Below are 26,342 nucleotides of genomic sequence, written 5' to 3' on the forward strand. Positions count from 1 at the left end.
CTGCATTTCAGAAAGAATTTTTTTTTTTTCTCAGAATATTCGTTAGAAACCTACAGCTGCACCAAGTGGAAAAAAAAAATTAAAAAAGTATCTCAGTCCTGTTAAGAATGTCTGCCATTGATGATAGTGGGAATTGAGTTCAGAGGTAGAAACTGGACAGAGATATCTGTCTTTGGTTTTTTACAGTATGCCAGTTGTTAATGATTCTTCATTCTGTGATTTGCAGAGCATTATGTTTACTTAACTTCTCTTTTAATTATGCCTGGGAATAGAAACTGAAGCTGTAATCAGTCATCAGAAGACTGTGTTCTTTCATTAATATTTTTTGATCTGTTACGAGCTTTTCTCTGTCCTTGGAAGATGTTCTTAGACTTTGCTTCACTTAATCTGGGCTCTTGTCCTTCCACAGGGAGCCTTCTTTTGATTAAAAAAAAAAAAAAAGGAGTGCACGGAACTCTTCTAATGCAATGCATTATTTTTCCACTTGATATTACTACAAAGAGTGTTTCAGTTTATTTGCTCATACATTTAGTGTTGATAATACATTAGTGTGGATATGGTCATAACCTTAAGTCCCAAGTTTAAATCTTTTGTCTCTTTTGTGCAGGTCTTTTCTTTCGGTATAAATACAACTGGTTTTATCACTGTTGTATGCGCAACCATGGCCTTTCATAGTTCTGCCAGCTTAAATTAAGCAATGTTCCATTTGATTTCAGGCCAATAGCGCATTTGTCTTCTTTTGCTGTACTAACACTATGCCATTGAAAAATTCCTGTTGGAAAAGCATGCAGTCACTATTCTGTTGTTTGTGCTGTTCTTATAGTGACCTAATACACAGTAGTTTCTTTTACCACTTTTTCCAAGTGCCAGGCGTTATGCTGGTTTGCTTTGGCTTTGCCACACAGTATGAAACTCCATGTGCTCATTTTGTAGACTCCTCCTTCACTCTGCATGAGGGTTTACTCATGTAGTATTTTGGATTCTTTATTGTGTCCATGGGGTCAAAGTACTGTACTCTATCCAGAAGTGTCAGTCTGCCTGGAAAATTCTGACAGTTTCATACAAGATTTTTTCCTGGCTTTTCCCATAGAACCTCTCTGATTGTTTTGGCACAGGTCTAAATCATAAGCAAGTTTTTTACATAATATTAGACAGTTTTCTGAAATCATAAAACTCAGTCCTCGGCCCTAAAAAAAGACTATCTTCTATTTTTTCTGCATTCTCCCAAGTCCTCTGGTAAAAAATATATATCTTATCTTTCATTTTTCAATAGTGTGAGGTCTCGCTGAGTTTTTATAGGACAACATTAACAGTTTAGCCATTTTTTCCTAGATAAATTTAAAACTATAAAAATATCAAGTGCACCAAAACTGTTGACTCTGGTGTTTACTGGCAGGCGTCTATTATTTGCAGATAAATATGCCTTTGCATTCTTTCCTAATTGCTTGCCATATTTCCACAGCTGCAAATTTTAACTGCTCTTTTACCTATTTAGGAAAATTTTCTGATACAAAGAATATTTTTGTAGGTACTAATTTCTCTTTCATTTGTATTTCCGCATATTGTGCACTCAAAGCATAAGCAGTTACATTTGTGCTGAAAGAGAAGCCGTGGGCAAGTTATAAGTAGATCCTTTCTTTCCTCCTCATTTCATCTGTTTTTTAGTACAAGTTGAACTTTAGGTTCAACCCAACTTGTTCATGAAAAATCTCTTCTAAAACTATTATACCTATGGTCGGTGATGTCTATAGGAATTAGGAAGGAATTTAAAAGGAATATTGAAAAGGAATAAACTGAATATACTGTTCATTTTTTTCAAGATATATGAAAATTGGGATTTAAGGAATTGTTCTCTTAAATGATCACTTCATGCAAGAGGTTAACTGCAGTTGCTGATAATTTTAGTTTTGGAACAATACTACTGATAATTTATGTAACTCTTCCTGTTTTAGTAGAGTATAAAAAGCTTTAGTTAAGTCTAAGAAGTCTCAAAACCTTTGAACATCACACTGTCAAGTGTAACGCTAATACAAGCCATGTTTATCAGGGAGTATGATTAAAAAGTAGATGCATGATACATATATATACACACACACACACATATATATATCACACACACACATATGCATCTCCTTAAAACAAAAGTGACAATGGAGCTCTGTCAACAACAAAGCTTTTGAGTTATATTTATCTAAAAACAATATTCCCCTTTCACTATGACTCTGAAGAATTGCAAGGTGGGGAATGGGAATCATTCCCAGATATTACACAAGAAGAATGATGCCTGCTGAGAGTAAAGATGGTGCCTAGTTACATAAATGTGCTGCATGACTAAATTATTATTTTGGGGAGGAGATGAGAGGATTGGTTTTTGTTCTTGAGTAAATGCAGGAAAACTGCATTGTTTTGAAGGTTTTTTGGTAAAACTTATGTTACTGTTGTCGCTCTTCTGTATGATTTCCACTGGTCCCTAAGCAGGTACTGGGTACTTTTGGGTGTAAGACAAACAAATAATCTCTTCCCTGAAGAGTTACCTATTTAATTCACTATTAAATTATATCTGCTGTAATAAAAAAAAAGAAAAAAAAAAATCCATAGAGTTAACCTCAATGAGATGACATAGTTCACAACAGCTTAACTCATGGCAGGATGTATAACAGAGACCTGAGCTGAGTGCCAAGTAGGCAGAAGTCACCGGGGACAGTGCTTTTCATCTGCAATACCATGCTCTGACTCATTTAATGCAGTGTCATGAAGAAAGATTGCAAAAAGCTTAATTTCCCTGACAAGACTTTTCTCTTTTTTAGCACCTTGCAGATGATCTTCACTGAAAACACAGAACTCCTCTCCAAGGTGGAAGAAAACCAAAACAAGTGGGCAGGAATTAGGGTGTTGAATCTGTTCAGTAGCCAAGTAGGGGAATTGAAAAGAAATTCTGGGGCACAAGTCATCTCATTCTAAAACCAAATCAGATGAAATGTGGTGTAGAAGCACCTGCTTCTCTTTGTTGACTGTAGAGGTTATCTATGTAACAAGCTCAAGTATAGACCCCTATGCTAAAGTTAGATAACATGAACCTCATCATCGTTTACTCATGCAGCTCCCTCCACTATGGACAGACTGGCATTGTGCCTATTTCTAGAAATTTTTTAAAACTTTTATTCTTGCTGTTGCATTAAATCAAAAATTTAAGAGGGAATTTGGAATGAGAGGAGATAATTGTTTATACGATTTTTTTTTCCAGGTATAAGTGGCTGAATTCAGATCCTTGTTTGAAACAGTGCTTATTTGGGTGAAGGCATTGGCATCATGAACAGACAAAAAGTGGGAGTTGGCTTCTTGATTGTGAATGAAAACTATAGAATAGAAAGAGGCTGTGAAGAGCCAAGAAAGCAAAGCCAAGTAGTTTATATTAGTTATAATAAAAAAGGATCAAATGGAATAATACACAGAATAAATTGAGTTGGTGAAAGGCTAGAAAAATAATATTTTCAGAAATATGCCTGAGTTGGGGTATTACTTTCAAAGGCAGAGAAGTAATAGCCTTTTTCTGATCTGGAAAGAAAGAGATATTTCAACAAAATTGAGGCAAGACTATGAAGTATGAATTTTAAGACGTTGATAAAAAGTATAGAAATAGGGGAGGAGGACCTCAGACAGAGAAACAAAAATTTGGAAACAGAGGAAGGTAGTTGTCTGATGGAAACTTGGAAAAGAAGAAGTGAACCAGAAAAAAGGGCAGTCACAGAAACCAGGGAAGGAAAATATTTCAGCAAAGAGGAAAACAGACAGCAGTGTTGGAAGAGACTGGCAGGGAAAGGAGGATGAGGATGGAGTTTTGCTAGGAGAAGGTTATAGCAAAACCACAATTTCACTGTAGTGCAGGGGGCAGAAGATTGATTTGAAAAGATTCTTGAACTAAAATTAGTACAGAAAAACTGCTGACAAACATGGTATATACAGATCTCTGTGACGTCAGAGGTGGGAGGGGAAGGAACACAGTAATAAGTGAGTGAGGTGTCAGGGTTGAGATGGATCTGCTTTTTAAGTAGAAATAACCAAGTCACTGTGCCAAAGGGACTGAAAACATAAATAAATAGGTGAGAAAAGTTATGATGGAGATCAGGAAACTGAAAGGACAGGAGACAGGTATGAAGAGCTGAAAAGAGATGAGAAAATTCTGTGGTATGAGAAGAGAGTTTGCAGGAGAGGAATGGGAAAGGAAGTAAATAGTCTGGGCTGGTGGAGGAAGATCACAGAGTATTTCATCAGTTTTCCTTAAAAACCTGATTACCAGGCCAAAAACACATTTTCTCCACATTTTTTTTGGCAAATGCTAGTTCATTTATACACTTACATGAAGATTCTTCAAGTTCTTGAAATCTCCTTCTTTAATTTCAGTGATTTTGTTGTTTTGTAAGTCCAGCAGAGTTGTATCAGGAGGAAGGTCTTTTGGCACTTTTTCCAGTCCTAAGGACAGTGAAAAGAATAAACAATTGATTTTGAAAGAAACTTTAAATAGGGTTCAGTACATTTCTTAGCAGCATTTACCTTTCAGTAAACACCATTTCTAGAACTCATTTCCTGAAGAAGCTTATGAAGAGTTATCTGAAAGTATTTCTGTCTCCAGCCAGTCAAAGAGAGTCTTATTTTGCTATGTCAAATCAGAATTTATTTATTCACATTTCCATTATGCCCTTTTCTGAGAATATACCTGAGTTATAGCTTGAAGCAAAGGATTGAGTTTGGGAAAATTATTTGTAACACGTTTAATTCCACTGAATTCTATGAATAAAAATTGCTTTCAGAAAGAGGTATGGTACTTATTAATTTCACTGTGTGTTAGCTTTTGTGGACAGAGAACATTTCCTGCTATTTAAAAGGTAGTAGGTTTTTTTTTTGAAAGAAGTACGATAGTTAATTATAACCATTTCCAGAAAAAATGCTGTTTGTTTGACAGTAACTGAATAACTTGCAGTAAAGTCCACCTTAAAAAAACCCCAATCCACCTCCCCCTTTTTCTTTCATCTGAAACTATGTCCAAGTTTTCTGGAGAACAAATCTCTTGGTTTCACTACAACTGCCAAAAGAACATCAGACAGTTTAAATTAAAGACTCTCTTTGGGACTATTTTCTGAATAGCTGATATGTAAGTCCGATGAAGTCATGGAAATGAAATTATTTAGTGTTAAATAACACTTGCTTTACCCAGCTTTCCTTTCATACTGTGACTTGGAATAGAGTGAATCTTTTATAGTCATTCTGATTTACCACAAAATTAAAATGTTCTTTCCTAACTAGTCTTTTTTTTTTTTTTAACAGAATGTGAAATGTTAAATGAATGGTTGGTAGGAAAAATTTATAGACACTAGTAAAGTCTCTATATAGTCATCTAACAGAAGTGGACTTCTCTGGACAGAACAGACTTTTTACCAGTGAATTTTTTAACAAATATTTCTGAAACAATATTTGAACTCTCCTGGGAAAGATCTCTCTGCAAGTATTGCCAGTGTCTCCCCAGTATGATGGTGGACTGCATGATATTGTTCTCAGATGAAAGATATATACCTATATATATTATCTTTTTAAATCTATGTATTTTAATCTCAAACATGGCATTGCAAACACAGTGAGATATGTTTGCCCAGAGATAAGATACGCTTTGCCCACAAAGGTTGTGGAGTCTCCATCCTTGGAGATATTCAAAACTTGACTGGACACAGCCCCAAGCAACCTGACCTAGCTGACCTTCTTTAGCAGGGGGGTGGACTAGACAATCTCAAGAGGTGACCTCCAAACTCAATAATTCTGTGATTCTGTGATGTTTAACGTTCATCACAAATGTAAGTGTTTTCACACCTGGAATGTAGGTTTCTCTGTCAAAATCCAATGTTAAGCAAAACCCCTTCTCTTTCAATCCTTTTTAGAAAAAAAAGTATATATATACATAAAGTAAAAAAATTGTTGGCTCTTATTTGGAATGGTTATGGCAAAACATGAAAAGAACTATATGTTTGGTACTATATTTAATACTTTTAACCTACATAAAGAGCACTATCCTATAGTTACTACTATAAAACTTCACCATAAACTCTAGAGGCCACAGTCATGTGTATTGCAGCGTTTTACTACAATTAGTGACATACTAAGAATTCATTACAGATTTGGCCATATTCTTAAAAATATCTGCATGCAGATGAGGCCTCCAATCCATCTTTAGGTGCCTGGTCTGAATCTTCCAAAGGATTGAGCGTCTCACAGATCCCACTAGTGGCTGTTACTGCTGTTTGGTGCTTAGCAAATTCTGGAAACAAAAGATTGCTTTTTTAGTTATCCATCTATGGGTGCAGGAGACCTAAACTTTTGAAAACTGTTTGCTGCTTTTAATCTTACTTTTTAATTGATAATATTAGTCTGTATAAAACATATTCTGTTGTCCTACCATTACAAAGGTTTAGTTTTTGAATTTAAAAAACATCCTAGCCACTCTTTCAAGTTATTTTCCCACCCATAAGTTCTCTAACATTAGGTAAAAAATTATTAAAATATTTGGATCTGATATTTATTAAAACTGAGTACAATATAGATTAACCTGGCTGAGCTTTAATCACACGAGCATCCAAAAGTTTTAGAAAGCACAATCATCCAGCCTGCGATGAATTACTAAAAGCTTCTACCGTGCACAAAATGACAAGAGCCAAAGCTCACATGTCATCCTGTTTACCTCACTGATGTTCAGTGCATGAATATATGATACAGATTAAGATTCTTCATATTACTAAAATAACCTTTCCTCATTCAGGCGTGGACTTCATTTTTACTGAAGGCAATTGCAAAACCCTCATTACTTTCAGAAGTGTAGGACTAGAGTTCCAACTATATAAAAATATGATACCGTATAATTTGTATGTTGGTTGTCTTTGGACAGTTTCTGTCCTCAGTGGACAGGAATGATGTCAGCAACTAAAAATTCTTTCCCAAAAAGCACTACTTTTTCAAGATCTTAATTTTGTTACAAGAAGTTCTTACAGTCTAGCAACTTTTATAGCATTTTTCACATTTAAATACAAAAAAAGGTTTAATGATTTGTATTCAAAGTAATATTACTATGTTCTGGTTGTCAGTACATTTATATTAGTAGACTGCTATCTGTAAATAAGTGCTTATGGCAGAAATTAGGGCACATGAGAGCTATGCAGCTGTCCTTTATGTGATGCCCTTGGAACATACTTTGTAAGAATACTTGGATTGCCACTGAAGGGATAATTTGCCAAAACTAAACTTCAAACTAAATTTCAAGCTTTACATGTCAGCTTCTAGAAGCTCAAGTGTTATCCCTGAATAAGGTAGAACTGATAATTTCTCAGAGCAATGAAGTTAAACTTTAGATTTTTCACATTATAATAAGACAAATTTAATAATCAGATATCCATTTGTGAAAAATTATTTATAAAGGCTTCCTATCTTGTAGTAGAAACTAGAGGGATGTACAATACAATAATGACCTTTGCATGCAAAGAATATAATTGCCATCCCTTAAAGTGTTAAACTTGTTTTATTACCTATCTTATGCATAAACTGTTATGCATTTCCTGAAGCTGTTTTTAAAAATGTTTCAGAAAACAGCTATAGAAATTGTATTTTTTTTTCTTGACTTGTCTGAGTTTTCAAGAGCAAAGCATAGAGGAGTACAGGATGCACCCCAGGTGCTGGAGAGACATTGCATTACATCATCAAGCAGTTTAGTACATCCTCCAGCTGAAAGCTACATCAACTGGAGCTCTCCAGTGGAGGAAGAGTTTATAAATGGGTGGATCTGGACACTGCCTTGTAAAATCAGCAGCTAAATAATTCAGGACTAAACTGCGTTTGAGGTGTGGACTGGATCCAAATGTTTCACCACCTGTCACATCTACATTGGCTTCAAGAGCTGTGCTTCAGCTTGCAGGTCTAGGTCTCTTTATAGGTAAATCTAACCCCAGATAGATACATGTAGGAGGAGCATTGCTGTAGTGCAAACCAGTCGCTGTGCTGGAGATTCCCTGCCTGGAGAGCAAACCTTCAAGTCTTTCTGGTCAGGACAGGTATATAGACAGCCAGTTCAGATGAATGGGGGAGACTGAACTACTACGACAGCATGACAGAATTTGAACTGAATTGAGAAAATTGTAATCCCAGTAGAAGCTGAAAGGGCTCTTGGCTCCTGGGATAGAATTACTATTTCCCAGGAGGACTTTTTGATTCCTCTGTCTGGGAGACAGAGAAGTTTAGAGGGGAACTGTGGGCTGTCCTTACTACTAATTTCTGAGAAACTCAAGCGATGCCCATATACTTCTGAAGCCATGTTGTACAGTATGACTGCATGTCCACCAACAAATGCCTTCCAGGGAAATTTATGGAATACCAACTGAAAGGGGAACTGGTGTTGGAAAATGTCAATTGAATCACCTCTCAATCATTTTAAGCACAGTTTACACAAGTATTCCAGCTCTTGCCTGTGATTTTTTATACCCTAAAGTTTGTTTCTTAAAAAGCCATATGAAAATCTCTCATAGCAGTCTGACTTTTTATGTGAATAATCAGTGCTACAAACACAGTTTGGTATTCAGTTCCCTGGAAATATTTCAGGCCTCTGGTTCATAAAATTAACTTACAACTGATTAAAGATTTAGATTCTTCTGCCTTTCCCACTGTATGTTAAATTGAAAATACATATGTCTTTATTTATTTTGGTTGAATAAAACTAAGTCAGTTATTGTTTAAGTTGGTAAATACATTTTAAAAAATTCTAATTATTCACGGATAAGTAGAAATGGTATAGCTCCACCCTTCCAAAATCCTCGTCTACACTGAAATTAAGAGCCTACAAATTCTGGAAATATAAGGGATTTAATAAAGCAGCTCATGTATCCTTAGTCATAAAGACCATTTTGATTTGCACTAACGTATTTCTTTGGGAGAAATCATGACTTTCTTAGAGAAGCTGAACAGCCATCAGTTCCTGCAGAACAGGTCAGATCTGTGTTATTCTCTACAGACTTCTATAAGTAGAAATTTTCCTCTGTTTTACATTATTAACCTGTAGCACTCAACTATTTCCACCAGTGTACATGTATGTGTGTAAAAATGCATGCATATCAAAACACCCAAAGAACAGAATACGCCATAGAACTACAAAATGAAAAAAAAAAAAGTGTGTAAGCAAGCTTGAAATATTTCCTTTTGTTAGTCAGGATCAGCTGAACTTTTATTATCCCTGGCAGAAGTTTTTCTAACTTTTTCTTACACTAGTCGCTACACAACAGATTTTTGGAATAACAAACACAATCAAAATGTATTCATTAAAATCCAGCAGAGCTGGATCATCCACAGATTTCTTTCATGCAGACAAGGGCCCACACTCACGTTTGGAAGCACTGAAAGGCTCATCTACAGTCACCTAGAAGATTTTTGGTGGGGAGGTTAAGAGGACCAGGAATCCCTCCTTAGTGGGAGGACAGAGAAGAAGGTAACATTGCAGAAATCAGGATTGTCTCTGTGGGATCCTATCTATGTGGGGTGTTGTTTTTTCTCATAATTTCTTAAGCAAATTACAGTGTCTGGCTGTTTAGCTGTGATTGCCTCACCTCCTGGAGAGGACAGAAGGCTGATGGGTCTGGAGATTTTATGAGACCAGAAGTTAGGCAGAGAAGAGCCAAGGCTGGTATAATTCAGCCCTTATGCAGTCCCTGAGAGAGCAGCAATCAGTAGCTAGCCATCTCCTGTGTAGCACTGCACCAGCCCAACTAGCATATGCTGCCATTTAGCCAGCCAAACAGGTGTAGGAGATGTAGCAAGGATTTGGGAATAGTGTGAGGACTAAGGGAGGTTAGGGGGTTTGGTATACAAGATGAGCTTTATTACTTTTGCAGCTGAGGGAATAACCTGCTCAGCCACAGGAGCTGCAATCAAGCGGTCGTGGAATTGTTTAACCCACAAAAGGAGAAGGGTGGCTTTTGAACCCTCCTCACTATGAAGGGGTTTCAGTCCATTGCTCCAGTTTCTCAGAAGTGAGAGCCACAAGTTAGTCTGCAACTTGGCACAGAGCCATGTTTCTGCTGAAGCCATAAGACTATGCAGAAAAGGAATGCAAGATTTATGGGGCCAGTGAGGGAGACTAAGCAAAAGGGAGTCTGAGCCTGTAGCCCAGAAATGAGGACACTTCCCTGAGAATTGCATCGTCGCAACACTGAGACCACATAGTCAAAATAACAAATATGTGAACAATGCCAATTATAAAAAACTTCAACAATGCAACAGAGTTTGTGGTTTGATTTTTTGGTTTGTTTGGGGTCTTTTGGGCTTTTTTTCCTCCACCTATCCATTTTACAACAAGCAGGGATGGGGCTTATTCCTCTGAATAAGCCTTCCCTTCCCCAGCTGGAGAGAAGATGCCAAAAGGCAGAGAGACATCTGAATGCTGTAGCTCAGATACATGTGTTATTACATTGCAACACTCATGATTATTATCACAGGGGCCATAAAATGGGGCTCTCTTCAAGACTCCTTCAGTTTCCACAAACAGCTGCTGCCAGCTGAGGAATTTGGGCTGAACTACATGTAATTCCCAGCCGTGATCATCAGCGGCTGCTCTCCCAGCGGAGGCAGCCTCTCCAGCAGCTGCCTGCCGCTGCCTGTGCACACTGCTGTGTGCTCTCCCTTGCTCTAAGCCCAGCTCTGCCGCATCCCACTGATGGGCAGCAACCCTCCCGGGGGTGAATGCCCTTAGTAATGCCCTGAGTGGACTCCGGGGCGAATGAGGTGAACAACAAGCTTACAGGGCCAGGATACTTAGTCATGGAAAATAACAGGACTCAGGGACTGCTTTCTGGAAGGATGGCAAGGAGCTTAACACAACTTTGAAAGCTTTGACTTAGAAAAGTTCACTGACACTTTCTGAGACTATGTGCTTCAGTATTTACAGGAAATTTGTTCTCTACTGTGTGGGATTTGCAAATAGGAGTAATTTCATTTTTTGCATCCTACCATCCATAAAATAAGAAACAATTGTATTTATCTACAGAGAAGTATCTGCAGCCTCCTTCTCTCTCTCTTTTTCAAAGTAAAAGTTTGTTCTCCACCTTCCCCTTGCTTCCTATGAAATCAGCAGTAATAATTTTTTTCTAAGAAAGAGATATAAAAAAGCAGTGTCCATTGGAATGCATGAGACTCTTAAAATACATCTTCTTAAAGGTGATTCACAACCATTTTTCAGACTTTTTCTCTGTTCTTCAGTCTATAAGACTCATCTTCCATTAAGATCCATTTTGGACTTATTTTTATCACTTATTATTTTTGTATATCTCTGACCCTTCCCATAGGAGACAACAAGAAAATTAACTCCATCCCCTGCTGAGGTGGCCTCTCACAAAGGTAGACCTACTGATATGTTGCTACACTGCTCTTTTGTCCAAACTTTTACAACATTGTTTCCCAGAACAGAGTGAGGAACATGGCAAAATAGAAACAAATTCACACATTATGATCAAATGCATAAGTCTCCATTACGATAGCACTAATAACTAAAAGGCCTTAGCAAAGGTTTAAAAATGAATGTATCGCTTTAACTGCTCTTTTCTATTTCCACCCACTCTGTGTAGTGAATACATATTTCAAATATAGCAAATATTGCAAGTTACAGATGTTATGAATTATTTTTCAGTGCTAGTCACATCTTTGGTAGAGATAGATTCAGCCTCCTGGCTCCAAAAGCTAATACCTAAGAGTAATGATATATTCTTGAAACTAAAAATCAAGCAACTTCTCTTTCTATGTTCTTTCTAACTAACTGACTTTTAATTTCAAAGTTCTGGAAGCTATATGCCTTCTCAAGAAGCACTGAAGTATTTTAGAAAGTCAGAAAAATATTCTGAAATAATCATGAGACTTCAGGAACTAAGACATTAAGTTAAAATAATCAAATATTATGAGTTTTCTCAACTCCTAGAATTGCCAGCTTTACATTTCCCACTGTCATGGTTACAGACATAAAACATCCCATCAGAGAACAGCAACTGTCCTGTGTGATTCACGCAATCTGCCAGCACATTCTCGTAACGGCTTTAGTCAAAGTGGATGCAATGCAGATGTACTATCTATGAATATCATGCATTAAGGTGAAACATTTCTTTCTTACGAGTATTTTACAGTAGTCAGAAGAGAGCATTTCAGTGACTCAGAAAAGTGAGCACTATCTAACAAATTACATTTTGAATGATCCTTTGGAGTAATATAATTTGATGTTTGCCCAGTTCGCAGTTTAAGCAGCAGGCAACATATGACAATTTAAGGGTAGCTCCCTCAATCCTTACTTTGGGATTTACCAGAATTAACATTAACATAATGTAGTAGCCATAAAGAGTCATTTGAGGGGGCTTCTTCTCTGGTTTCAAGCAAACTTACCCCTTCCTGTTCTGACCACATGGTCATTGCACAGCCCTAGTTTTATTATGACCTGAGGGCAGAGATATGTTCCTGGTTATTTTGGGTACTTCTAAACATAACATGGCCATGTTTCATAAATGTTGTTTTCAGCCTACTTTCATGCAAGAAAGCAATGGAAGGAGCTGCTGTGACTGTGTCTGGACATAGTGAATAACATTTAAATAAATGTTGGGACAGAATTTCCTGACTGAACTGGGGAGTCTGCAGACCTGCTAGTTCCCTCTTTCTACTAGATGATGTTGTATATATCCTTGTAGCTCTTACATAGTTTTGCTTTGTTACTTATTTTGTCAGTCATTTAGTGATAGTCCTTCCCCAGGTCAGCTATCACTGTAATAGTCATCTCCAGCTCAGAGGATGTAAACTGTCTGCCACAGAGTGAAAGAATAAAGAAGAGAAAATAAATTTTGCCCCCTAACCCTGAAAACAGTAAGATTTTAATTCAATTCTTAAGTTCCTCCTTCCTGTTTTTTCATTTCCTGAATCTGAAACTTTCTTTATGTCTCCTTTTTTAATAATTTATGTTATAGCTTCCCTTGAAAAAGCATGATTTTCCCTTTTATAGTCATATGAGCCCTTCTTTTCTTCTTCCTTTCTGGGCTGCTGCTACTATACAAACTATATTAGCACTGTTCGCCTTTCCTCTCCCATTCTTACTTCCCAGTCGTAAAGGATCAGTACAATCTTCCCAGTTTGAAGGCATAGAAATCAATGTTGAAGACCTAATTGAGCTTACAGAAAGAAATGGTATCAGAGCTGAATGAGAACATAGCTTTTTCATCTTGTTTGGGTAATTCACTCATGCCTTTGCTCTTGCACTTCTTAGGTAGAGATATTCAGCAAAGAGACTGGTTATTGCACCACTGCAAACACTCTTCTTCCATGTCACCGTAAAATATTAATTTATTGAGAGACTGTTTAGTTTCTGAGGCCCACACTGGAGCAGTAGAAGGGAAAACATGCACTCCAGCATAGAAACTGAAGTCATCCTAGGCTTTCACATTTTAAGTGGTGTAGGAGGCGGAGGCAGGAACTGGTTCTTGAATGACCTATTGCACATTTCTATTGTGCTGATGACGTATTACAGAACGAGACTGTAGCCCCGTTTACACTTGCACATGTTTTAAATGCTGTAGCATTTCTATAAATAATCTGTCTGTTGTTGTTTTGCCATTAAATCCCTAAAGTTGCCATGAAATTAGGTGGGCAGAAAAGGTTTCTTGTTTTCACTGCTTTTTTAAATATGAGTATTTATTGCATTCCTTTTCTTATTGAAATTAAAACTGCAAGCATCCTCTCCTTAACAGATTTTTGTAGCAACTCAAAGCACTCCAAATAGATCCCTGGAAACAAACACAAAGCTGGTATGGGATTCTCTCCTGGGTGCCCTCTCACTTAAGAGCATGCATGCAGAGAGCACACAAATTCTTTAAATACTGCTTTTCACCTTTTTCATTCCCTATTGATTGCCTAAGAAGTTTGCAGCAGAGTTGCCTATACAGCAAGTATAACCCTGCTAACAACAGGGTCATTTGTACAGAAGTGTTTGAGTCCCATAATTGGTCCCGTAAGTTGAAAACTACAACTCAACCCCCCCCACCCATCAAAAAAAACCTGGGCAGCCATGGTCCTTGGTTTTTAGGTCCCTTTGTGTCTGTGTTCATTGCTCCCATCTCTTCCCTTGCAGAGAAGCCAATGAGCAAGTTCTACTCCATCTACTTTGTTTTCATAGTGTAAAGGACAATAATGCTCTGTGTGAATGAGACCTTAAATACAATACAACTGAAGAGAACTAGAATTACAGCATTTGACAATATTGTTTGTCAGGACAGGCATGTAAAGCGGGAGAAATAAATTAAAAAAAATAATCTGCAGTGTATTTTGAATTATATAATCTTAGATTCGAACTTTAGAAAAAGATAAAAGTATATTCAGAAAAATACTCCTTTTTTTCTGTAACCTGATTATCTTCTTTTGGCTCACCGCCTTTCAATCACATGACAGATCCAGGACATGTGTAAGGCAAAATACAGGCCAGTGAGTCCAAAGTTGATAAGGAGGGGACACTCTCAAATCTGGGTTAGTAAGAGGTGTTTTGAAAATCTGCTTAAAACTAGAATCTTTACTAAATAGCATGGTAACTGGACTCTGTGAGCAGAGTTTTGCTGAGTAGCTGGAGGCTAGTATTGGTAGTTGCTTGTTGTTAATCATTGGTAGCTTCACATAGGACCCACATTCCGAGGTCTCCTCCCTGTTGGCAGTGGGTTCTCAGTGAACACTGGGAAGGAGCCTTTGGACTATTTAGCTCTTCCTAAGACTTGGCTGGGAACCTCTCACAGTTGAATAGCACAGGCTTTATGTTGTGAAAACACAGATAGTTTTTAAATAGTTAAATGTCTTACCAAGTAATACAACCCATAAAGGTCTTCAGTACATAATACACATACTATAGAGGCCCATAACACTAGTAGGTGTCAGCAGTGATTATTTAGTATGTTTTAAGCACTGCAATCACCTGCTATGACTTATAATAATTGACTCACATTTTACGAGCTATCCATTAGCTATTTATTCATGCATTGGGAAATTTTAGAAATGAACCTTTGTCACAGTGCAAACCAGAAAACAGTCACTTCTTGTACCACCTTGACTTGGCAGTCAGGATTTCCATTCCTGCCGCTAGGCTTTCTTAAATGGCATTTCCTAGTCTAAAGCAAGCAAACAAATCTAAAGAAAAAAAAAAAAAAAGAAAACACACAGAATTGGTAACTGCTACCTTGGAGTAAGCAGCTAATAAAGAATGTATTTAGAGTGGACAAGAGGAAATGGCCTCAAGTTGCGCCAGGCAAGGTTCAGGCTGGATATTAGGAAACATTTCTTTACTGAGAGTGTGGTGAAACACTGGAATAAGCTGCTCAGGGAATTGGTGGAGTCACCATCCCTGGAGGTGTTCAAGGAAGGTGTGGATATGGCATTGTGGGACATGGTTTAATGGGCATGGTGGTGTTGGCTGATGGCTGGACTTGATGATCTTACAGGTCATTTCCAACCGTAGTGATTCTGTGATTCTGTGATTAATTTTCACCTAGAATCAAGTTTATCAACTGGAACATCAGCAATTCAGGTTGCTGATTTTGTTGACTTTTTGTTAATATAAAACAACCTACATCCAGGTCAATATATTTTTTTTCTTGACAACTTTTCAAGAGTGTTTTCTAATTATTGGCTTCTTGACTTAATAATTTTTCAGGATGTACTGAGTACACGGTTTTAATTCATGCTGTCTTTAACTTCCAAGGCATCCAAAAAAATTGTATCTAAGCAGAATATACACAAAAATTTTAATAACCCATGGCAAACTTATTACAAAATAATGCTGGTAACCCAAGTTTATTTTTTCCATGCTTTAATTTTATCACACATAACTTCATTAATCTGAAAGTAAGTTGTATAGCCTTGAGTGGTCATTGAGGCCCTGTGTTGGCAGCTTATTTCTCCATGAGTATTGTATTCTTTCTGTCACTGACATCCAGCTTAGACAGGATTAACTGCACCATGGGGCAGCTCCCTAACTCTCCCCATGGCTGTGAAAGGAGCCCAGATGACTCTTAGACAGCTAACATCACCTGAGATCACTCCTATATTACAGGTAATACCTGTAATACTTCATATAGATTCTCCAGTCTGATCTCCAACATATTAAAGTATTACAATTCACCCAGTCAACATGTGGAAAGCCCAATGACTTGTGTTTGATGACAGCATAAGTTATGTCTGACTAAAGAATGTTGTCCAAAACGGCATTTAGTCTTCAGTTCTAAGGCCATGGTATTGTGACGTAGAGACTACTCTCAGTGTAAGTGACAATATACTTTCCCAAATTTCATGGTTCCATTTTTATTGATAATATTTTTGTTACATGATCCAGTTCCATGAAGTCAGGGGATTCATGAGAGTCTCAGCTTCTATTAAAGATAAAAGGAATAAGTCTCTAGTCCTTATTGTTAGAAGGAAAAAATGCATAAAATATGGAATAACTTGTCCTAAAGGCAGGTCCTAAATTAATAATTTTTTGTATTTAAAAATTAGGTTTGTTAATGTCTGGCCATTTAAGGTTCCATGCGTTCTCTTATTACATCTTTAGAAACCTGCAAGATTTTGAGCTAAATATTTAGCTTTAAAAATTATGTTTTTGAAAGGCTGGTAAACATTCAAATAATGGCAGTGATTCTAAAGCTAAGCACACAATAGTAAGTAATCTTATCTGTTTTCTTGAACTCATAAAATTACTGAGACTGATCACCAATGAGGTACGTATTATTTTTCTTTAAAAAGGTTTTATGCTGACAACAGAAGTTCAAATCAAGGTATATCCCAAAGGAGATAATGTCCTTTATAATGAGAGATGAGGTTCCCAAATGGAGACATGATCAGAAAATGAGTGTTCAGATGTTTCTGGAAGGTTTTATACTATGAGATAAATCATCTTTTGTCAACAAATAAATTGTTGTTGTCATGTTACCATGGTTCAGATGTTGAAGAGCCTTTAGTTACTGCAGTTTAGTCACTGTATGTGTTCAGATAAACTGCCTTGTGTTACTGGATCCCTGGTATAATGCTTTACATATCTGTGAGCTTGTCACCCACTGATCTCAAAGTGCTTTTCAAACACACACTCCAACACCCATGCTGAGCTTTAATATACCCTTCTTTACTTTACAGCTGGAGAAAACCTGTATTTCTGAGCTGTGAGTAAAATTCCAATTTAAGCTGTAATACTGCTTGAACTTTGATTACAGAAATCCATCTCTCGCACACCTTTTGGAGACCACAAAACCTCCATGGACGCTCACAGCAACAGGGCTGGAGGGACCCCCCTACGTCCTGTGAAGTCTCCAAGGAAGGGGATCTCATTGCATCCTGCAGAACACAAACACTGTTCACTTCGTAAGGGGCTGCCAGACTTATCTGAAGGTGAAATAAAGCTCTGACCATGACCTCTGAACACGCTTATGGAGCATTCTGCATCTGCTGCAAGGGCTGAGTAATCACACATATGTCTTCCTGCCTACCAGGGTGCTCTGGGAGGAACCTTTTCTTGAGACTGCCTCTGAGAGGATAAGACTTTAAATGGAACGGTTAATCCTTGCTAGGGCTTTTACAAGGCATGTTTGCCTGGCCAACTGACTGCATATCTTCCCTGTATTTATTATTTTAAAACACGAATAGCTGCCTCTGACCAGCTGTATCAGCTACTCCCCACTTGTAGTGTGTGCTAATAAGGAAGATATTTGTGATTTCTATGGAAAGTCTGGCTATAGCATAGTAATGCCTTATACTGAGGCATGATTAAAAAGTGAACCTGTGGCTCCCTTTTAGCAACAGGAGGCAGATTCAGAGAATGCATTGCTTTTATAAAGATACCACAGTGGTCTTCCTTGATGAGATTCTTGAGCCTGTTACACAAAGGTAATACATCTCCTATAAGGTAGGCACATGGGGCTCTGCTCTCAATCTGTCAGTAACTGCAGCTCAGAGAGAATTCTTCTTTGGGGTGTGAGAAGGCAGCGTTCTCCTTCCTGCTAACTCAGCTCTTGGCTTGGAGGCAAAATAAATTAATTCGGAGGTATGTGTTTAGGAAGATGTGACTGAAGCTTAAAAGTAGAGGAATGCAAAAATTCAGCTGACAAGACTGTAATTGGACCACTGGGCATTTTTTTCACTGTTTTTATTGAATTTGGATTATTTTTCTTATTATTATTCCCATCTAGTGCTCATGAGATAAGGGGCAAACCTGATCTGTGGCCCCTGGATGTAATAGTTCTCCTGTGGTTTATTCACATAAGTCTGTGTCAGATAGTTGGCTTTTTCCTTACGAAGCAAGAGTTTACAAATAGCAAATGCCCCTTGGGCACAAAGAGAAGCATGCTGAGGAAGAGGAGACCTCTGCATAAGTAGCCCACATTAGGGTCCTCCAGCTGCCTTGCTCTGACATGCCCTCTGCTCCCAGGGGCTTGTGGCTGCAAAGAGCCCTCCTTCCACACCAGAGAGTCCATGGAAGAAAGGATCCTGATCCAGATTTCAACTTTCCTTTGTGGGACTTAATTTAGTAAGCTCTTAATATATCCCTGGGAGGAGTCTTATTATTGCCTGCAGTTTTTCTTCAGTTAGTGCCTATGGGACTAGATGACTAAACTTGATAATTTTGGGGGAGGGAGGTAGCTAATTTGGTCAGGTTGGAAATGCCCGACGCTGAAGGGAGCCAGGAGCCAGGGCCAGGAGCGCTGGTTAGCAGGGAGGTGGAACTGTCATTGCTGGTTTTGTGGCTCCTGTGTGCATATTGCCTTCCTGATCACTGTGCTCCAAGCACCCTTCATCCCACAGCCCAGGAGCATGCTAGGTCATCCTGGCAGGACCTCCACAGTTTGCAACAAAGTTTTGAGCTCCTGGGGCCAGCTTCCAGCTTTCCTCAAGTCGGTAGGTAAATCTGACCTTGTCTGAGTCCCAGTCACACAGAAACAGACTCAAGGCCGTAAGAGAGGAGAACAGAGGGCAGATTTGCCTGCAAGCAGGCAGCACACACAGCTGTCCTGTCCCTGCTCACGGGGGCGGCCATTGGACCTGTGCCTTGGTGAGCCTCCCACTTGGGCCACGACCGATCAGTGGCTGTCATAGCCACATGTGACAAGGATGGGTGAAACGTAATGCCAAGGCTGGGGAACTCTGAATGATTATTACTACCTTGAGCTCTGCCAGGGAAATATTATTTATTTTTCAGGGCTGCATATTTTAAGCCCAGGGAGATCTCTCTTCCTTTGTGCCCAGAGGCTGGATGTTATCAACCCAGCCACTTCAAAAGCACAATCTTTTTGTTGCAGTATCTGCAGCATGTGGGTTTAAACCAAGCTCAAAATATATCTCTTTCTTATCACCCCTCTCGAAATTATCTGGGAAACACAGAGCTGGGGCCTTAATTGCTGTGTTTCTGGGTCTTCTTGTCAGTATAGGACTCTATTAACCCAGAAGCATCTGTAGGCAGTGGACTGTAGTGCAACCCTTTGGAAACCATGTGTGTGTGAAGGAGAACTGAATGAATATGAGAGCAAGTACAGCAACAAAGGGTCCCTGTGTGAATATCTCCACTTTTTTACCAAGTGAAAGCTCCTTACGTTCTGCAGAATTGAAGCAGATTGGGGACAAGTTCCCAAAATAACTTGAATTCCATCAGCATTAGCCAATGTAATAAAAATAAAACCTAAGAGCTTCATGGCATATGGGGCAACCTCCTCCCCACTCCCCACCACATGTTTGCTACTATCTGGCACCTAAATGGTAAAAAAAGAAAATATCTTTCAACAGGGACAGTACTGTAAAAGCTTTATGAATGCATGGCTACGTTAGTCCGTGCTCGTTTGTGCAACTTGGCTTGCATTGTTCACTGGGTCTTTGCCAAACATATCTGTTGCGTAATTATGTGGCTTGCTTTAATAAATTCACAGAAGTTTCTAGGGATGTAACTAATGCTTCGCCCTCCTTTCTGTAATTATACAACACCCACCACAATGAGACCCAGATCCTAATTGGTGGATTTGTACCCTGATTTACAGTAATTATCAAAGCCAATGTGATAACATAGGAAAATAAAAACACCCAGCTATACATTTAAATAGCTGAGAGAGGACTTTTTTAAAAAAATAAACTCTATAAAATCATAAGAGAAGTTATTTGTCTGTCCACTAAATAAATTGCCTAATTTCCTTGTGAGCAAAACCAACTTTAATTGATTTTCTGCAGCGCACACTGACTTAGACTGAATAATACTGGCTTAAAACAAGAGCAGTCTCACTGAAGTCAACTTCATTTCTTGAGATTTCTGCATGGGAAAGTCAAATACAGTGATGGCAGGCATGGCTTCACATCCTGCTGGTTTGACTGTGCAGATAAGCCCTTGTATGTGAGGGAGTAAAGGGAGTTTGTGAGAAGGGTTCTCATGGTTTCAGCTTGAACAGTGTCTAAGAAAGATATTTAATAAGGAGGTCCAAAATGTGTTCATTGTTTTGGAGTGTTTCCAAGCTCTTTCCTACAAAGAGCTGGTTCCAGCATATATGATTCAGGGTTGGTTATTTCATGTTCACGTATTCCAATGAAAATGGGATGATTTCTATGTTGAGGTACTAGACAGTATGATTAAGGGTGTTGCATCTTGGACCATGCAATTTAGAACCTTTTAAAATGTTTCCATTCCCACATCTGACCTCACTGAATTTATTTAATATGCATTTGAAGGACTAGACTTGAAAAGTTATTTTCTCTGCAACAGAAATATGTGGTCTTTCAAAGAACAAATGAGATGTACATACACAAAATATACATTAAAAAAATCAAACATTCTTCATGGTCACAACAAATGTCCATCTTGTCAGGGCTTTATGGCCTACTTCATATAGTACATTCTAGTTATCAGTAGCTGTAGCATATTTCTTTGACAAAAGCCCAGTTACAGAGTGGCAGTGTGTAGCAGCCTCACCATCTCAGCTGCAAACCCGTGGCTAGAATGTAAGTATATACCCTATGAAGATACTCTTGGGCTTACCTAGGTCAGAGCACTGCACCACGCGAAGATGACACTGGCAGCGGAAAGGGCACACTGGTCCAAATCCAGATATGACGGGATCATCCGTTGGAGGCATATCGGCCGACCCTTCATCCTCCAGCATGAAGTCAAAGAGGCCTTGCTGGTGGAATGGCTTGGCCAAGCATGCTGGCAGCAGTAGGACGAAGAGAAGAGCTAGCCTCATGGCTTAGTTCATCGACTCCAGGCAGAACCTAGGCATCAAAGCAGGAGATTTACAACAAAAGTAGCAGTTTCCCATAGCTTCACAGTTCTTGCTGAAGGAGGTCCAGCATATCCACCAATTGCATAACTGTTCCTTTCAATAAATGAAAAGCGAATTTTGAAAATAAGACAGTTACGTGATAGGAGTCTGGTAACTGCTTGTCAATAGGCTTTTTTTTTTACAGAGCAGTTTAAAGGCAACTGTAAACACATCTGTTTGCATATTTAGAGTAATATTTATTAGGAACAGGCAGCACTGTCAGCTTTGTTATGCAAAACAGTCAAAACAATAAGCCACATTTTCCATGTGTCTGTTTTCTGCCAACGTAACAGTCTATTTGATTTCATTAACATTTGTTTCAGAGCAATGAATTTGTCCCCTGGGGACAAACCTGAGGATCCCAAACTCACTGTAATGCAGTGTTTTATGTCTTGAGAAATATTTTATTAAAGCGCCAGCTTGCTGTATGTTTTAAATTATAGCCTAGTAAAACTGACTGAAAAAAGTAGGATCTAGTGATGGGGTGGAGAGAGAGGGGAAGATCTTTAGTTGTTTAAATGAGCTATACTTCTTTCCCAGTTTAAACAGCACAATAAAACAGCATACAATGTTGTATTATATTGGATATTCTTGGCTTGCTTTCCAAATTTTTGGCTAGGGGATTTTATAATATAAACAATGCACTCTGAAAATCCTCCGCTTTGCACTGCATAAGCATTTGAATTGATGCTTGTAGTATTGTCAGCACACTTTCTAATGGAACTTAGGGCCTCATTCTGCAGACTTCAATGCTTAGGAGCAACTTTACGCAAGTATGTGTTGCCATGGATATTAACAAGGAAAACTGCTTAAATATGTGTTCTCAGGACCTAGGCCTAAATGCATTTCAACACACTGTACATTGTGCTACCTGTGTTGGTCAGTGCTCAGGAGAAATTACAAAACAGCTGTTTGCAGGTTTTGTATCAAGGCTATATAGATCAGCTAGTTTTCTGAAAATTATTTTCTTTTACTCTTTACTTTATATAAGGAAGCTTATCTTTTACAAACCTTCATGGGTCTAAAAACAACCCACCAAAAAAAATATGAAGAAACCTGCCTTCAAGTTGCCAAATGACAGAGAGGCAAATTTGTCATTTGTTTAGGAGCCTTTTCTTAAAATGGTCCTGAATACAGATGTTGCTCTTTGTAATGAAAGCAAAAATGTCCACTTGCTTCTTCAGGTCAATAACTTCCAAAATGCCTTGTTTGGGAACTAGCTGGGATTAACTTTTTTCTAGCAGAATTTATCTAACAGTTAGGGGTGTGGTATAGCATTTCTCAGCTCCATATTGACTAATGGAACGATAAAAAAACTGGGGGAGGGGCAGAGGAGGAGGACTGTCTCCCTCTTTGCGTTGACATATGGAACCTACCAGGTAGATGACTAACATGGGCAGCTGATGTTAGGTGAGAGTGGTATACTGAGGCCTCTCTTTCTAGAATACCACATCCAGGTACTCTAACAGGAGTGCTTAGTATAAAAAATCTGAATAAATAAAAAACACAGGCCTGGAATGAGATACAATCTACATTGTGCCTGGGTTCAATTTCCTTTATGAATTTCTACCTACAGATGCCAATAATGCAATCCTGCAGAAACCTTTAGGGCTCAGTCTTGAGAGGATGGTAAGGTTACCTTATAAAATACGCTGGTGTTTTAAAATCATAGCTTATATTTCTGTCATCTACCTAACAGGAAGTCAGGTATCCAACATCTTCAGATGTCCAAAGACTTCGAAGTGACTTCACATGGAGTAAAACACCATTTCTGTTGCCTCTTTAAGAGACATAGTTGGTTTCTTAATTGGATCCAAAAGCATTTTCTATTCCTGGAGCAGACATATTACCTGCTGCATGCACTGAGGGGATTTGCAGACCCCAATGTCAGCCAGAGAGTCAGAGCATTTTAGCATGTCCTATTAGCCCAACTCAGTGCTGTGCAAACACATGCCATGTAGCAGGGGCAGGCTGTGTCTCCATGTGGGCCATCCTCCTGCCCTGGTCCCCCACTGACATTGGGGCTGTGTCCCTTCCCCAGCAACACCCCCGTGATGCATGCAGACTGCACACGGACAAGTACAGATGTCACAGCAAAGTGGTGTTAATACATGGTGGCGAGTTCTTACCATAATTTAATCTAAAACAAAATTTTTGAAATAATCATTACTATGTACAAATTATTGTAAAATAACAATGCAATTTATTAATAGTCTGAAATGGGAAGACAAATTTGCTAAATCATCATCATTCATCGTAATAAGCTGCCTTATGAAAATGGCCAATAAAACATTACCCCAGTATAAATTATTTTTCAGAATGTACATTAATATCAATAAACATTGGCAATGCTGCACACCAACCCTGGCAAGGCACTGGCAGTCAGTACTTTTTAAAGAGCTTCCCTAGCTCTTTTTTACATAGATTTTTTTTCATAGAGCTGTAAAATATTTTAATATATTTAAAACTGCTTGTATTCCCCTCCAGGGTCACTGCTGAAGCACCATCCATCCCAAGAATGCACAATCAGGATCTTATCCTGGAGTTAAATTACTACCCCTCAAAAAAACCCCAATAAAATGCAAAGGCACTTTGGAAGTGTCTTCACACTTTACTTCTTGTTCACATTAATATTTATGACCGCTTATCTCAGTTAAACCCTGTAGTAGGCTTTTTCCTTTGGTCCCTGTTTTGTCAAAACTATAATAAAATCAGTAAGAGCTGTGTATAAAGGAAAACTGTAGGACAACAAAGGATATCAAGGATCTAATCTGAGGACACAGCAGAGAAAATCGCAGACAAAAGCTACATATTAATCAGGAAATAGGAATAGGTATGTGTCTGCATATCTTTATTCATATACATATTTGTACTGCAGGCACACATATCTGTTCCTATTGTTTGCAGTGTAAACGAACATAAACAGAGAAAAAAAAATACACAAAACTTTACTAGTAAGAAATGTTTACATTTCACTTACAAAAAAAATAGAGAGGGGGAAAAACTCTGAATTCTTAAAGGTCTGTGACACAATATTTATGTCTGCAGGACATAACTGTTTAAATTTGCTTTAATTATGTGTTTACAATGAGGAAGACTTTTCCACAAACAGAGGAAACTATACCATAGACTTGGCCACATTTCAGTTTAAAATACCACTGGAAATATGCTTCATCAGTTCACGTCACCACTGTATTGGTGGTCTTCTTGTCAGTTTACCTTAATATTAAGTTTTAAATATTAGTTCTCCTACTGTCAGAAAGCTCTCAAAATGCCACAAAAGGCAAGTTAAACAATATGTGCAGTTTCAAAAAAAATCTCCTACAGTATATGTTTTACCCATTTTATGCATTAAAGTCTAGATGTGCAAACATAGGAGTTGGAAGTTTTAAAGAGATTAAAACTCTGTTAACAGGAGTTTCAACTCCAGGAATTTTCTTTTCTACTATTTCATTCATAGGAACCTTCTTTAAATACGAGTCCCATGTTTGTATACTGTAACATAGCACTTTCTAGCATTACAAAGGCATACACTGAGCCCGTTTAACTAAATACTACATATTTTTTTTCTCTGAAATTGAAATTATATTCATTAATGATTGGAATATAGATGAAGAAATCCGAGTGACAAAGAAATCAGAGTGCAGTTTAAAACAGAAATGTAGGAAATCATGCATTTTTTACACTCACTACATCACCGATTCTAAACACTGGATTGCAAACAGAGAATGTACTGCTGCAGAAGTTTACAATAAGGAAAAAGAAAGGACTATAGCAGTGCTTATACAAATCAAAACAAGAGACAGAACAGTCAAATAAACAGTAGGAAATCTGCACAGTCCTTGAGAATGCATTCTCATGTTCCCAAGAAACAAAAGTACTGGATAGAAAACTTTAACATTGCTAAACATTTAGTAGGATTTTTTCCTTGCTTCTCTTAAAATTCAACTAGTTCTTGCCGTAGACTTGCCTGAAGTTTTATTAGTGCAGCATAGTTCAGGAGAATTACTGAAAACCGTACCTTTTAATCCAGGGATTTGCAACAGGAGCTCTCAAAGCTGAGATGTAATTAAACTAAATATTCAACCCAGGCAAAAGGCTTTGCAGGTGTGGAAAGGAGGAGGGGGTAAGTTCAGCTCAGTGACTGTCACTTGGTGGAAAACCCTCCTGCTTCTATTCCATAGCACAGTTAAAAAATAAGGTTTCTCTCAATGAACACAATCCAGGCTGACACCCACATTAGATCATATGGTAATGATATGTCTCCTGTATTGTAGCCAGAAACTTTATCAGCTCTTTTGCTTTCTTTTCCTCCTTTTTCTTTCTCATTTGCTTTATTTCTTTTTCAACTATTTAGAATCTCAGACTACTTGTACACTATAAGACAGATGCCTTGCTGTAATTCATTTTACCTATTTTATTTATGTGCCTACAACAACCACTTAGGAAAGTTTTCTTGGTTTTAACTATGTTTTTTTTTCTGACTCATTACTGAGAAAAATGTTTGGCTGTTCCTCTTGTTTATAGTATTTGTAATTCAAGGAAATGATATAAAATTAATCTTGGAGTTAGTCAAAGTGGAGATTAATATCAGAAAAAAGGGGTAGCTTTAGGTAAAACTATTTAAACAGATATCAACTTGCCTTTGCTTATGTTATAATCATTGTCAAACCAAGTAGTATATAGTGTAATATACTATTATCCTGTCTAATAAGAGTTTTTATGTATTTCTTCAAACTACAGCATGTTTTTGATATATATGAAAATCATGTTTTCATTAGTAGAACAAGTCTAACATTTGTGGTTAGAACTGCTTTATATAAACCTTTCTTTTTTTTACTGCTTTCTCACCAGGACAGCAAAGCAGAGGGGAAATTAGCTTTAACTGGTTTCTTGGGGTGGGTTTCTTTGTTGGTTTTTTTTTTTTTTTTTTTAAGAGACAATGGCGATTTTTTAACGCATGAAAGGAAAAATGTATCTGAC

At 38.0% G+C, this 26,342-nt stretch overlaps 1 protein-coding gene across 1 annotated transcript in view; it reads right to left on the reverse strand.

The window, feature by feature from the left end:
* Window positions 1-25,548, reverse strand: part of DCN (decorin) — a 39,853-nt gene extending 14,305 nt beyond the window's left edge. Inside the window, exons 1-3 of the mRNA XM_009817866.2 lie at window positions 25,381-25,548; window positions 21,077-21,309; window positions 4,358-4,470 (exon numbers count right to left, since the gene is read on the reverse strand). Of these exons, the coding sequence (XP_009816168.1) occupies window positions 4,358-4,470; window positions 21,077-21,281 (318 nt within the window). The 5' untranslated portion in view covers window positions 21,282-21,309; window positions 25,381-25,548. The remainder of the gene's footprint in view (window positions 1-4,357; window positions 4,471-21,076; window positions 21,310-25,380) is intronic.
* Window positions 25,549-26,342: the final 794 nt, after the last annotated feature.

Source organism: Gavia stellata, chromosome 4, assembly GCF_030936135.1.
Source record: "Gavia stellata isolate bGavSte3 chromosome 4, bGavSte3.hap2, whole genome shotgun sequence".
NCBI lineage: Eukaryota > Metazoa > Chordata > Aves > Gaviiformes > Gaviidae > Gavia > Gavia stellata.